We start from the raw sequence: 10645 nt of genomic DNA, 5'->3' as shown, positions 1-10645 counted from the left end.
TTCTCCTCTATAATATTCAGCGGCATGCACTTCTCTTTGAACTTAACTTCATGTAAAACATATTTTCAGCTGAGTGACCGCTGAAGCATTGAGTGTTCCAAGATGGTGGAAGAGTTGTAGGAACAATATGGCGTGAATAATTTGACTTGTAGAGATCGAACTTTGGGAGAATTTAAGTGTCCAATATGCCGACCGGAAAGTTTCCATTTCGCCGCACCTTCGAATTCCTCAACTTGGGAAAGTTAATATTAAAATCGGATGTGAAGAACGTGCTATTAAATTACACTACCAAACAAGAGAGTCTTGGCCTCAGAAATTTCATTTACAAAGATGTTCCTCAAATTCAGTACAAGAATCGTACTGTCCAGATTACGACGACGAGAAACAGATTAACCTATCCAGTGGTGCATGTATTTTTTGGTAGGTATTGAAAACTGTGACATTATTTTATCACAGTTACATAAACAACTGCGACATGAATTTACTGTAACCCTGTTACTCCTAAGGTCTGATTTTTTTATTTTTTCCTCTAGCTGCTACTTATTTCCTTGTAAATTATGTAGGAGAATTTGTTGTGAGGTCAAGAGAACAACTTCTGCTTTAAAGGGTTGAATGTTATCATTAAATGTTTGCTGGATGATGTATGGACATGATAGCTAGGGAGAAGTTATACGTTCATCACTTCAGGGGGTTCAAATTCTAATAGAGACAGAATTACTACTCATAGAGGTCAAAGCATATATGATATATGTATACATTCCGGGAGCCCAATTTCAAGCCTACAGGGTATAGGATTTTGCTCAAAAGTGATATTAAGGCTGGCTTGCCAATGTTTACCCATTAAAATTTGTAACATTGAGGTGGACGGGGTAAACATGTGTCACAGATGAACTGTCCTTTTAACTTAAAAACCTGAGGAGGGGTGTGGGGCTGTCAAGCTCTTTGCCTGCTATACTCAAGAGGGTGGGGGAAGGGGATCAGTAGTGTAGTTTTTTACTCTAATATATGTATGTATTGCTTATTTTCTTCAGGTAATGGAAAAAAGGTGGCAATGGATGTGGAAAGTAAAACTGGGCCTGAGATTTTGGAGATGTTTGGTAAAGTGGCTGGAGCTACAGAAATGTAAGTAATGATACCAACATTCATTTCATTTATCTTGAAAAATGGACATTTCTTATTTGAACCTAAGGAGATTTCAGCTCAAAACAAAGCATGTGAATTTAAGGCATTTGATTATTTTTGTTATAACGTAGGGAGCAAAAAGACAGTGTAAAAGAAAAATATCCAGGCCGATTGAACCCTGCAAACTTTGGCCGGTTTGGGCATTGTTACTGTATCTGTCAGAAGCCAGGACAAAGGCCATGCACAGCTATTGTTCCACATCCTGAGGCAAAGAAGCCAAAATTCTGGCAACTCAAAGAAGATGCTTCTGCAGGATAACTTATTATTGATCACTTATGATGAATGGGAACAGATATTTGTAATAAAATAACCATATGAAAATGTTGTGAATTTCCTGCTTCCACATAAATAGATGACTTGTGAATAACTACAGGTACTTCTATGACTTCCGAGTGTATGACATGGTTCAAATTTTTGAGTGGTTTCATATTTTTCACACCAGTTTGTTCCTTTTTTAGTTCTTCTTATATTAAGGAAATATATTTCTGGAACAAAGGGAAATCAAATCTAACTGGTTTGAAAGATTTTATGAAACAACAAAATTTTGAAGCACAACATCTGCAAAAGCCTATGGAGTGATCAAACATTTTCAAAATTAAATAATGACACTTTGTTCTTCAATTTCCAAAAAAAAGTATCTTCTTTTTAATTGTTTGGCATTGGTAGGTTTTTACAAGACATCTATACAGACTACTCCTATCCATTTAATTATGGAGTATCGTCTAACACTGTCACAAATATGGCAATATTTGATGCCAACACAGTGAGGCTATTTGTGTTTTTCACACCATTTTAATTGCACCAAAACACAACATGTGCTCTTGGATATCATTATATTCAGGGTATTCACATGATTTTATGCTAATTTGAAAATATTATCACAGCTTTTCAGTACATAGCTGCAAAAAAAAACTCTGGTTATCTTCAACAATTTTAACTAATTTGACAAGATTACTTTTCTATAAAAATACAAAAACAACAACAATTAAAAACTAAACGAAAATGAAAGATGCATTAAATTCAGTTATTAACTTCTTTGAAAATATTTGTTACCCATATACAAAATTATCCCCTTTTAAAATATTTCCAAAGGAAGCTAATAATTTGCTATCTTCCTTGATACTGCCGAATGTACTCCTCCTCTAGTTCCATAAGGTTTCTTTCAAGCATTTCAACTTCATCAAATTTCCGCTGTTGTTTTGCTTGAACAATGTAACTTTTTATAATATCTATCTGCTGCAGCATGGGGTCTGGAGAAGAGCCTTGAGTGATGGGGACTGGGCCCCAACCATTTCCCATAACAGACTCTGGAGTTTGCTGGGCAGTCTTAAGTTTGCTTGAAGGCTCATTTCTATTGAGGTCTCCATGTCCTTGTTGTCGTACTTTTGCTGCTCGTAATCTTTCTTGCATGGCTCGTTCTCTTTTTTCTTTCTCTTCTGCTGCTTTTCTAGCCAAAGCATTTGCCCTTTCTTCTTGAAGTTTAGTAATTTTGTCCACTGAAGGCAGATTAGGAAGTGTGAACATGTTTTCCTGTAAGTATCCTGTAGCAAAAGTTCTTATGCCTTTTTGGAGTTTCATTGTCTGATGACTTGGTGGTTTCTCAGCTTGAGTTCCAAGAGCTGCAATCTTTTTACTGCAAATAAGTGAAAGGAATAAACTTATGAAATCATAATGGAAACAGATTTATTATTAGAACACACTCAGAGGACTCCCCCAAATAAGTACTATGCACTTAGAATTTGTGTATAGTCAAACTATTATTTTCCACCCCCTCCTTCAAAAACATATTGGATCAATATCAGAATTTGAGAAACTGTGCACCAACCCTTTCCCCTGACCCTACATTGGCCCAGCATTAACCCAACCTTGTTATCAGGTGAATATTGTTGGATTAAGGGAGGGGTAGGTGAGCAGTTGCTCAGATATTGAGCCTGGAGTGGTTTAGGACTGGATTTATAGTCTCCAGTTAAAGAAAGCCAGCTTCCTTCCTAAGGTATTCCAGTCAGTCATACTCTCTTAACCATAATACAGTTGTCACTGACTTAGGCTATCAAAATTTCTTCAGTATCAACTCACCTAATGATGTCCACTGATTCATACATCCTCACTAATCTTGCACGCACTTCAGCAGCTTCTTGTAAATCATACTGAATATCACCTAAACTGTAGGAATAAACAAAGATGAAGATTCTTAACCCTTTAACCCCCAAAATGTTAATGTTAATTCTCTAGCTGCTACACATGTCCTTGCAAATCAGGTATAAGTAATTGGTGTTAGATCAGGATAACAACTTTTACCTGATAAGTTTGAATGTTCTCATTACCTGTTTGTTAGATATATGTATGGATATTTTAGGGAGAAGTTTCGTGTTAGTTGAACTTCTGGGAGTTAGAGGGTTAGCAAGACTATGGATTGAGCATTCCTTCCCTTCAGCAAAGTCCATTCTGTGGGTTCAATTTCATATCTGTTAGTCCTACTTCAGACCTACTGCTTTTAATTGTATTGCATAATCTTTGCTAAGATTTTTTTTGTAGTTTATTTCTGATTGCAAATAACAGTGTAACAGAAAAAAACCTATTGTTAATGTAATTATTATTTTATTATTATTATCATCATTATAATTTTAAAATGAACTTCTATAAAAAAGTCTAGGCAAGTTTTTATAATACTGACTTAATTGAATCAGCCATTTTGGTGTACGTGGGTTGTAACAATTCTGCCTCTGCCATAGAGCTCTTCATTTTCTGTAGGAGAAGAAGTTGTGATCATGGTTATAACATTTCAATAAGAGAGTGGTTCAGTGGACAATGTGTTTAAAATTAATGACACCAAAAAATAAATAAATTAATAACTAAACACCAATAATGATAAATGTTATTTGTGTAAATTAGAATTGACATATATTATTATTTTGCCGGCACAGAGAGGTGAACTAGGTTCTAGTGTAGTATGCATGGGAACTTGGTTAGGGGGTTTGAAATATTGACCGGTTAGTTATGTGTGTCATTCTACAGTCGGCCTTGCCACGTCATCTTGCTTTGTTTAGTTTAGTTTTCACTTACTCTGTTAGCCTTAATCACATTACCATCCTTAGTGGTCCCTATCATTCTAAGCTATTTTATGTAACGTCTTGTTTTCCACTTATATTTAAGTTATTAGGCTTTATTATATTAGTTTTGCCTTATAACCCCAAAGATGACGCCATGGCATACATTTGTGTTACACGGTCTCTATTTTTCCAACAGTTGGTTTTTTCAGGTTTACGTTTCTGACTGTAGCATGTTCTTAGAATTACTGTAAAGTGGAGTTTTTTCACATGAGTTAATAAAGTGTATCATGGGCCTGGCTGACCAACATGCCCATGCCTCCAAGTGTTACTTTGTGTATTTGGTAGTGTAGTGGTCAGGCAAAATTAACAATTATAGTTAATAACAAAATTGATGAAAATCAAATGGGGGAATATGAAAGACCAGCAATACAGAGATGGATCAAGAGGGTTGAAGGAAGAAACAACAAAAAAATAAAATTAATTTTTACTCCTCCCTGTATAATTAAACTTACATTCACAATCATGAAAAAAAACATTAGTCTCAAAATATATAAGAAATATACAAATAGTAAAGAGACTGAAGATTATCTTTGCAAATTAGCCTTTACATACACTGTAAGAGAAATGATATTTTTTCATGATTTAATTCATCAATTAAAATTTATATGAATAACTCAACCTCTAGCAATGCTTATTATTACCTCATACAATTGAACAACAGGGGGCTTTGTTTTCTTTTCCTTTTCTTGTCGATCATATCTGAGAGAAAAAACAAACAAAATTTACATTTTAAGGCCTGAAATTATAAAAAAAAAAATTGTTAATCACCTTTAAATGCCAAAGTGGTGGAAAATGGTTGCCAGGAGAAAAGTTGTAGTCACCAATTTAAAGACTGCATCTGTTTGAACCTTAAGTACCACAAATTTTGGCTCTGCTTCACTGTATGATAAATGAATTGACTCCTTAAGATTCTGCACCAGATCAAAAGGAGGGAACTGCCTCCCACAGATTAGTTTTTCTGACACAAGTTAAAGCTGGTTTGAATTTTCACATGAGTATAGATGCAATGACACAAAAAGTGAACACCAATATGTGAAAAAGTTGCAAAAAGATAGTCTTGGAGGAAGAGAATGGTTTGCTGCTGAGTATCATGGACTAGCCATTGACTTTTTTTTGCACTTTTAAAGCATGGAAAATGGTAAAGTACAACTGTAGCTTACCTCTCCAAACAATCCATACAGGCTTGACATGCACGAATACCAGCTTCATCAGAATCATCTTTGGAGTGCCCCTTTAATCTCCTGGGAAGGCTTGAGCCTGTCTGGTCCAGTTTTAACACAGAAACTATAATAAATGATAATATTAACATATGTAACATAGTCCTGAAGCAAAAAGTTCTTTAAAAGTAACATGTTTGGTTAATTCGACATTAATGTGATGTAGAATATTAAAAAAAAATAATAAAATAGAAAAAAAGCAAAAAGGTAACTAATTGAAATAAAACCAATGCATTGTTACACAGACTGCATGCACAGGGCTCATAATAACAGCAATGGCAAATTTTCAAGTCAAACAAAAGGCTTTGTTCACTCAACTCCTGGGATGGCCAGCCACTAGTGTCTTCAATTAGATAAAGGGTTTGAAATTGGACACTAATGTCTGAGATCAGACTCTACAGTGTCTTAAATCAGGTATTAGTGTTTAAAATCAGATACTAGTATCTAAAATCGGACACTTGTGTCTAAAATCAGATGCATTGGCATCTAATGTCAGGCATTAGTGTCTAGAATCAGACACAAGTGTCTAACACCAGGCATTGGTGTCTAAATTTGGACACTAGTGTCTTAATTCATACAATAGCATCTAAAATTGGACACTAGAGTCTAAAATCATACACTGATGTTAAGTGAGTTATTGCAAGAGTGAGTTGAATGAGTCATTGCATATTTGTATGGCCAAACTTGGGTGGTGTCTTAACGTTTTGATGGTACATGTACCATATGGAAAATTACTTTGAGTCTTGTACACAAATATTGTGCACCTATATGTATGAACAGACACACAATCTGCCAATTAGATAACAGAAAACAACAAAATGGATTCTGTCCTATAGCAGGACGTGAAATTGCACCTAATACAGGTGCCAGTGCAACTAAATTTTTCACTTTAGCAACCAAATCCTGAAAAGTAGTCGCCAAATCGCCAACTAGAATGCTTCATCATAACCATACCTAGAGATATCATGAATTTAAAAGATTTGCAAATTAAGATAAATCTGCAGCAAACTTCCTTGTTAAGTTTGTTTCCAAAACACAGAACATGCATCTCCATCGAAAACTAGGTACCATCTTGGATTTAGGTGAGCTTGAATGTTTTATATTATCCATTCTAGTGTCCACTTAGTAGAACTTTATAGAACTTAATTTGGAGGGTCTATCTAGAACTCTGAAAGCATAAAAAAAAAGTTTTTTTTTGTCTATAAAAATGGCGACCAACTTTTTTTGAATTGGCTACCACTTTGAAAAATTTAGGAGCCCAGTGGCTATCAGAAAGAAAAATTAATTTCATGCCCTGTATAGGCTCCATCACCTTTGCTGACTGTGGTTGTAAAGCACTGATTGGCAAAAATGAATTTACTTAAGACAATTGTGTGTTTTCCTTCATGCTATAAATCAATCATGTCTGACAGAACAACTAAAGTTAGTATACTTTAAGCATAGTTTCTTACCAGAAAAAGAAACAGACACAAACACTGAGCACTTTGCACACATTATTCCCCCACACAGCCTGCAGTGATGCCTACGTCGAGCCACATTAAACTGCCTCTTGCAAAGAGGGCAAAACTTCACTTCACTGTCAGCAATCCATGGCACCAGACTTCTCTCTAAAGCTGTAAAGGAAATATTAGGTTGGCATTTAAGACTGTATGGATAAACACTAGGTAACAAAGGGCCTTATTTGGGAAATACAGGTCTATTATTACAGACTGGAATGACAGGTCATGGTTCTAAAACTTATGAGCTGAAAACTAAGAATAGTCTCATCCAGAGTCAATAATCACAAGACTAATAACACACAACCAGCCGAAAAATTTCAAGAATTCAGCCCCACTCTAACAGCTTAGTGTATGAATGACCGAGTCATTCACAAACCAGGTAATAACGATGGAGGGTAAATTCATAACAATAAAAAGACAAACACAATGTTAATGGCACTATTAACCATTTAACTCCCATGAGTGACCAAGACAGAATTTCTCCTTACAATACCAACACAATATCAACCAGAGAAGTGATGAGAATGAAGAAAATTATCAATTTGGGGATACTTAGTTGATCCAATACTAAATTCTCTGAACTAACATTATAAGAATTGCATGGTTGACAGTGAGGAGAATTATAAATTTGATCTGGGAATTAAAGGGTTAAATGCTCAATTAACCCATTGAAATTGTTTTTTTTTTGTCTGCACAGAGAAATGCACAAAAAACAGTATGGATAATATACATACTGATATTAGGATGTCAAGGGTCAAGGAGACAGATACCAGTACTCACATTTTCTTCCTGGTCTCGTGGGTAACGCAGGTGAATCTTTAACAGTAACTCCTGACCTTAAAAGCTAAAATCATGATAAATTCATACGTAAAAAGAAGACGCATTCAGACTCATTAGTTAACAAAAGTTACCGGCTAAAAATTCCCAGCCAAGAAAATAAACTTTGGTCAGATAACTTTGTACACAAGGCAAGTGGTTCACACCAGCCACAGCTGTACCAGATTGGGTTGAATGATGTGCTACAGGAGTAATGAAACAGTCATAAATCGTTCCCACACTACATTCCCCATTAGTCCTTTAACTTCCAGAAGTGATTAACACATAACTTCTCCCAATAACATCCATACATTACCCAGTCAACAGGTAATGAGAATACACAAACCTATCAGGTAGAAGACCTTATCTTGACCTAATACAAAATTCTCATAACCCATTTAGAAGGAAATATGAAGGAGCTAGAAGGGAGAATTAACAATCAGATCTTGGGAGTTTAAGGGTTAATGCCTATCCTTCTCATTAAATGAATACCAGTCTGCCAGTATACAAAAAGTAGCAATAGAATAAGTAACTTCAAATTAGGAGTGCAGAAAGTCTTAGCTGTGATTTACCCTATTAAAAAATCCTAGGTAAGCTTCTGCAAACCGTTAACCCTTTACCTCTCATAAGTGACCAAGACAGAATTTCTCCTTACAATATCAATACAATATCAAGCAGAAAGTGATGAGAATAAAGAGAAGATTATTAGCTGATCCAATAAAAAATCTACATAGCTATATCACAAGAATTGTGTGGCAGATAGTAAGGAGAATTACAAATTAGATCCAGGAGTTAAAAGGTTAACAATTCCACAGTGATGACTTTATTCCAAAAAGACTATGTACATAATTACCAAATTGACCATTGCCAAGCAAATACACATACCTTCTCCAGTCTGATAAGTATTTTATTAGTTTCAACAACAAATCTGTCAATCTCTGCATCTCGTCTTTCCCTAAATTCTCTAAATCTGCTTCTTGAGGCTCCTGTGTTTGAGAGGCAAAAAGAAATCTGTTATTACTGATAATAAAATTGATGATGAGTTTTTCCCCTTCAATTAAACTGTTCACACCCTAACATCAGTATGCATATTCTCCATACTGCTCTCTACACATCACCTAAGGTGCTGACAGGAATCAATTTAATAGTCAGGAACATCTTTAGTTGGTGACCATAACTGTTAGTCAAGTTAGCAGGTAATTTAGTGTTAAAAATAGGGTTGAAAATGTAAATTGGCCACTGTAAAGAGTAAACAAGCTGATGTTTCGAGAGTTAGCCCTTTGTCAGAGTGATCAGCAAAGGGCTAAATTTGTTCAAAACATCAGCTTGTTTACTCTTTACAGTGGCCAATTTACGTTTTCAACTCAAATGTTCACACTAAATCACCTGCTATACTTTCCCATTGATGCAGTTTCTTTAGAAACTTACCCCCTTTACTCTAGTTACCATGATGACTTCGACTTGGATGTGATATGGTGAGGAGAAATTAGATACTTGTCACTCTTAGGGGTCAAAGGCCAAAGGCCTTGGCACAAGGCGCAAAAGCCACAAGTTGAAGAGCAAAACAAAATGAAGATCTACATTACTATATGAAATTCCCGCAAAACAATTAAGAACCGACAACAAAGACAGTTTACAATCTCAGCAAGCCGTACTCCACAAGAGTGTGTAGAGAAAGGCAAATCATGAAACGTTACAGAAATTGCTTAACTTCAAACAACTCCAAAGAAATAATAATGATAAAAATGACCACAACAACGATTAAATGTTTAAAAAAGCCAAATAGTAATTAATTAAAAAATAATCAAGGTGTATAAGTGTAAAATTGCTGCATTCTACAAGCGTGTGAATGATTCTCAGTCGCATCCATGTAGTTTGATGGAAAAAATGTAATGCCCAGAAAAAGAGCATGAAATGCGCAAGTCTTAAGAAACCATCCAATTGAAGCAGATAAATTGTGCTGTCGAAATTGGGGTATTCTGCCAAAAATATCGAAACCGGCATCTCTTGAAATAACCGAGCAACAGGGTAAATATTCGATTGAAGAATCATGGATGAAACATCGTGTTGACATAAGACGTCCACGAACTACACGCAGGCAGGGAAAACTTTAAGGGAAATGCTCAACGAATGACAATATCTCAAAGCTTGCTTCATCGTGTAGACAACAAACAGTGAAAGTTAAAACGTATTCAGCTGATATTGTATAAGAATTATTCTCACCGAAATCTTGCTGGTCCCAGAGAAACGGATCGACTCCTCTGCTTACAGGATTTTCAACAACACCATCTACAGAATCTACAGTTGCCCCGTCTGGTTCAGAACTCTCTATTTTGTTTATAATTTTTCTCTTCGCTTTGCCAAACGCCTCTCGCATTCGGCGAAGTGTGTCCTTGTCATCGGAATGACTCTCCTCGAAATGTCTTTGCAAAACCGAAGCATTTCCCAAATCCTTCATACATATTGGGCAAATGAAACCCTCCTTGATATCATCGTTCTCCATTGCTCACGTGTTAATTAACAATCGAGCGACTCAGTTGTCCGCATTTGTGCTAATCATGTCCAAAAACCATAACATCTGCCGCCATATTGGGACCGCAAATTCTTGTACCGCAGAGAGTTCTGGGTAAGGGGTATGGCCCCACCCACAAATAGGGGTTGTAGGGCTAATCGCCGTGGGGTCAAGAAATGATATGTTCTGTGGGAGGGGGCCGGGAATCAGAGGCGACCGTGTTAAAAGGAATGATTTGCAACTGCAGCTCGAGAAGTGATTGATATGACGACCCCTTGCACGCTAAAACGGTATGACGAAGTACTGTAG

General features: G+C 36.0%; 2 protein-coding genes across 2 annotated transcripts; one reads left to right on the top strand and one right to left on the bottom strand.

The window, feature by feature from the left end:
* Positions 1–94: 94 nt before the first annotated feature.
* Positions 95–1624, top strand: LOC131789823 (small ribosomal subunit protein mS25). The gene is made up of 3 exons (XM_059106994.2): positions 95–420; positions 1032–1122; positions 1254–1624. The coding sequence occupies exons 1-3, from the start codon at positions 186–188 to the stop codon at positions 1438–1440; spliced, it is 513 nt and encodes a 170-aa protein (XP_058962977.2). The 5' UTR covers positions 95–185; the 3' UTR covers positions 1441–1624.
* Positions 1625–1803: 179 nt separating this feature from the next.
* On the bottom strand, positions 1804–10437 carry LOC131789822 (rabenosyn-5-like). The gene is made up of 9 exons (XM_059106993.2): positions 10048–10437; positions 8710–8810; positions 7789–7852; positions 6961–7122; positions 5453–5576; positions 4934–4991; positions 3857–3927; positions 3259–3345; positions 1804–2815 (listed from the first exon to the last, which is right to left on the bottom strand). Exons 1-9 carry the CDS (start codon positions 10325–10327, stop codon positions 2290–2292), a joined length of 1473 nt encoding a protein of 490 aa, XP_058962976.2. The 5' UTR covers positions 10328–10437; the 3' UTR covers positions 1804–2289.
* Between the last annotated feature and the right edge of the window lie 208 nt (positions 10438–10645).

This window comes from Pocillopora verrucosa, chromosome 11, assembly GCF_036669915.1.
Source record: "Pocillopora verrucosa isolate sample1 chromosome 11, ASM3666991v2, whole genome shotgun sequence".
NCBI classification, from domain to species: domain Eukaryota; kingdom Metazoa; phylum Cnidaria; class Anthozoa; order Scleractinia; family Pocilloporidae; genus Pocillopora; species Pocillopora verrucosa.
The sequence above is the reverse complement of the archived record's forward strand: the minus strand, read 5'-3'. Positions and strand labels throughout refer to the sequence as shown.